The 2463-nt window shown below is 37.2% G+C and overlaps 1 protein-coding gene across 1 annotated transcript; it reads right to left on the bottom strand.

The window, feature by feature from the left end:
* Window positions 1–197: 197 nt before the first annotated feature.
* LOC137996726 (adenosine receptor A3-like) lies at window positions 198–1892 on the bottom strand. The gene is made up of 2 exons (XM_068842283.1): window positions 1810–1892; window positions 198–1620 (listed from the first exon to the last, which is right to left on the bottom strand). The coding sequence occupies exon 2, from the start codon at window positions 1583–1585 to the stop codon at window positions 659–661; it is 927 nt and encodes a 308-aa protein (XP_068698384.1). The 5' UTR covers window positions 1586–1620; window positions 1810–1892; the 3' UTR covers window positions 198–658.
* Window positions 1893–2463: the final 571 nt, after the last annotated feature.

Raw genomic sequence — 2463 nt, 5'->3', positions numbered from 1 at the left:
AATCAAAAAAATGAATAAGGAAAATATCTACCAGGTAGTTACGTTATTTATTGCTTCGGATGATTGTTCGATAAGAATTTTCTATTTCTACCCAACAAGGGAAACAAAGAACTACCTCCACGCATTTAATTGTCAGAGTATCGTTTATTTTCTATTTTCCTTGTGATCATATAATTTAAGTTTCTCAAGTTGTTTAGCTCCTCATCCTTTGAAAACTGGTTAGTACACTACAAGATGCGCAATGACCAATATTTCAGTACGGGTTCGACTTCGGCCTTTTCAATTGCCATTTAGGCTTTTTAGCACCACAGAAAAAGTCTTATAATTTTCAACAAAACTATTTATAAGTAGACTATAGCCTATGTTTTGTCACCATTTAGTGCTAAATATAATTGAATGTAATGGTCAGTTTGTGATTAAAAGGTACTCAGTGAGAAAGATCGCCACAGTCAGACAATTAAGACACTTGCCAGAAAAGCCAGACAAAAGCTAAGACCGTGAGAGAACGAACACAAAGCGCGCTGAAAATAGCATATTTATAGCTGCATGTCCGTTTTGTCGACTTCAGTGAATTTTCATTCTATTCGTCGCATATTTGCAAAATCGAAATATCCCAGTTTCTTCATCATTCATGGAAAACAAATGACTACAAGGACAGTTATCGAGCAAACAGTTGTCTAATCGTGTGTTTTACTACCCCCCTGACTTCCTTAATCTTCCAACAGTAAAGAATTGGGTTCAGTGTTGAGTTCAGAAAGACACACGTTACTGAAAATACAAATGCAATCAAAAGAAACTGCGATGGTGCAGAAAACAACATCAAAATGTTTAATATTGAATATGGGAGGTAACAAATTACTAATGCTAACTTCACCCACAATACACTGTACACTGTTTTTCGATATCGCGCCATTCTCGATAAAACTCCATGGCTTGCATGATCTTGATCAATGTGGCCCTGAGCTTGCACTCGGTTATGACGAAGTTTTAGGAATATCTTGGAGTAGGAAAACAGTGAAGTGGCTAAACATAGCAGTACTAACGTTTGAGAATACCATATGGTTATCTGCAGGTCCCAAAGGTACATAGCTGAACTGACACTCGCAACAATCCAAGTCAAAACGACGGTCATCCACACACGCTTCCTAGTTACAACTTGTCTGTACCTCATCCCTGACAACAAGGCGAGTAATCTGTCCGCGCTTATCGATGCCATTGTTAATATAGACACACAACACAAAGTATAACCGACCACAACAACAAATTCAATAGTGTAGTGACAAATATTCCATTGTTCCTTTGTAATGGAGAAAAGAGATACAGCAAAAAGAGGTTCTATGATGATACCATTCAAAAGATCCGTCGTTGCCAAGTTTCGAAAGAGGAGTTTCGAGGGCGAATGTAGCGAAGAAACTTTGTTAAGGGCAAGTAGGATAAGAGTATTCCCCAGAATTGCAGTAACGGAAATTAAAATGTTCAAGATCATTAACATGATCAATTCATTGTGAACTCTCGAAGTTAGTTCTGATGAACACGATAGCTGTCGTAAAGATTTTCGAGTTCCATCTCCTGTATTGATTGCCATGATTGTTGTCGAATAATCTCTCTCTTTAAAATTCCCTAGAAAAGAGAACTTTAAAATTCGATTAACAATACATGAGACTATCCAGTTAATCACGTAGACAAGCTTCAGTTCTAAGATGTCTTCGCTCATACAAATACGAAGGAGGAAGCAAAATAATGAATAATCGGAATAACTGCTTTAAAAAAAATGCAAAAATGAATAAAGATTTATCATAAATAACATACAATTTCAACAGCGGTGACAAACATCAGATATAAACGCATCATCTGAAACTATCTTTTATACTTGACGTTCCGTGTGCTTCTGCACACATCTTCAGAAGTGACTGACGGTTAATAGAAAAATTGGAGTTTATATATAACGAGAAAAGAAAAGTGACCCAAATACTAACCCGATGTGGCCAACACATCACGCATGCGCACAAAAATTTCACTCGGTCACTGAATTAGCAGCCATGGACAGCTGTTTCGGCATTGCTGGGCCTCATCAGCATGATGTAGCTAACATACCAAGCGGGTGTTTTAGGTAACAATATTTCGGCTGGCCAATACCAGCCTTCATCAGGTTTATTTGGAGATCTCACGAATTTACAGAAAAAATATACACATGTTTTGAAGTAAATGATAACGTAACGTGATATAGCTACTTGACTGAAACAAACCAAAATTGCAAAATAATAAAATGCCTTTGAAATAACGAGCTCGCATACTTACAACGCGCAAATAAACTAACAAATTAAACTACCTAGCTAACCGTGGTTACGACAAAAATTCCTTAAAATCGAAATACAGCGTGCTTCTGACATTCCCCGGTTTGACGCAGTTGGGAACACAATGACAAGACGAACTGCTCAACCATTCCTTTTGTTATCACATAGA

Source organism: Montipora foliosa, chromosome 3 (assembly GCF_036669935.1).
Source record: "Montipora foliosa isolate CH-2021 chromosome 3, ASM3666993v2, whole genome shotgun sequence".
Lineage (NCBI taxonomy): Eukaryota > Metazoa > Cnidaria > Anthozoa > Scleractinia > Acroporidae > Montipora > Montipora foliosa.
Note: the sequence above shows the minus strand (reverse complement) of the source record. Positions and strands in the feature narration are given on the sequence as shown.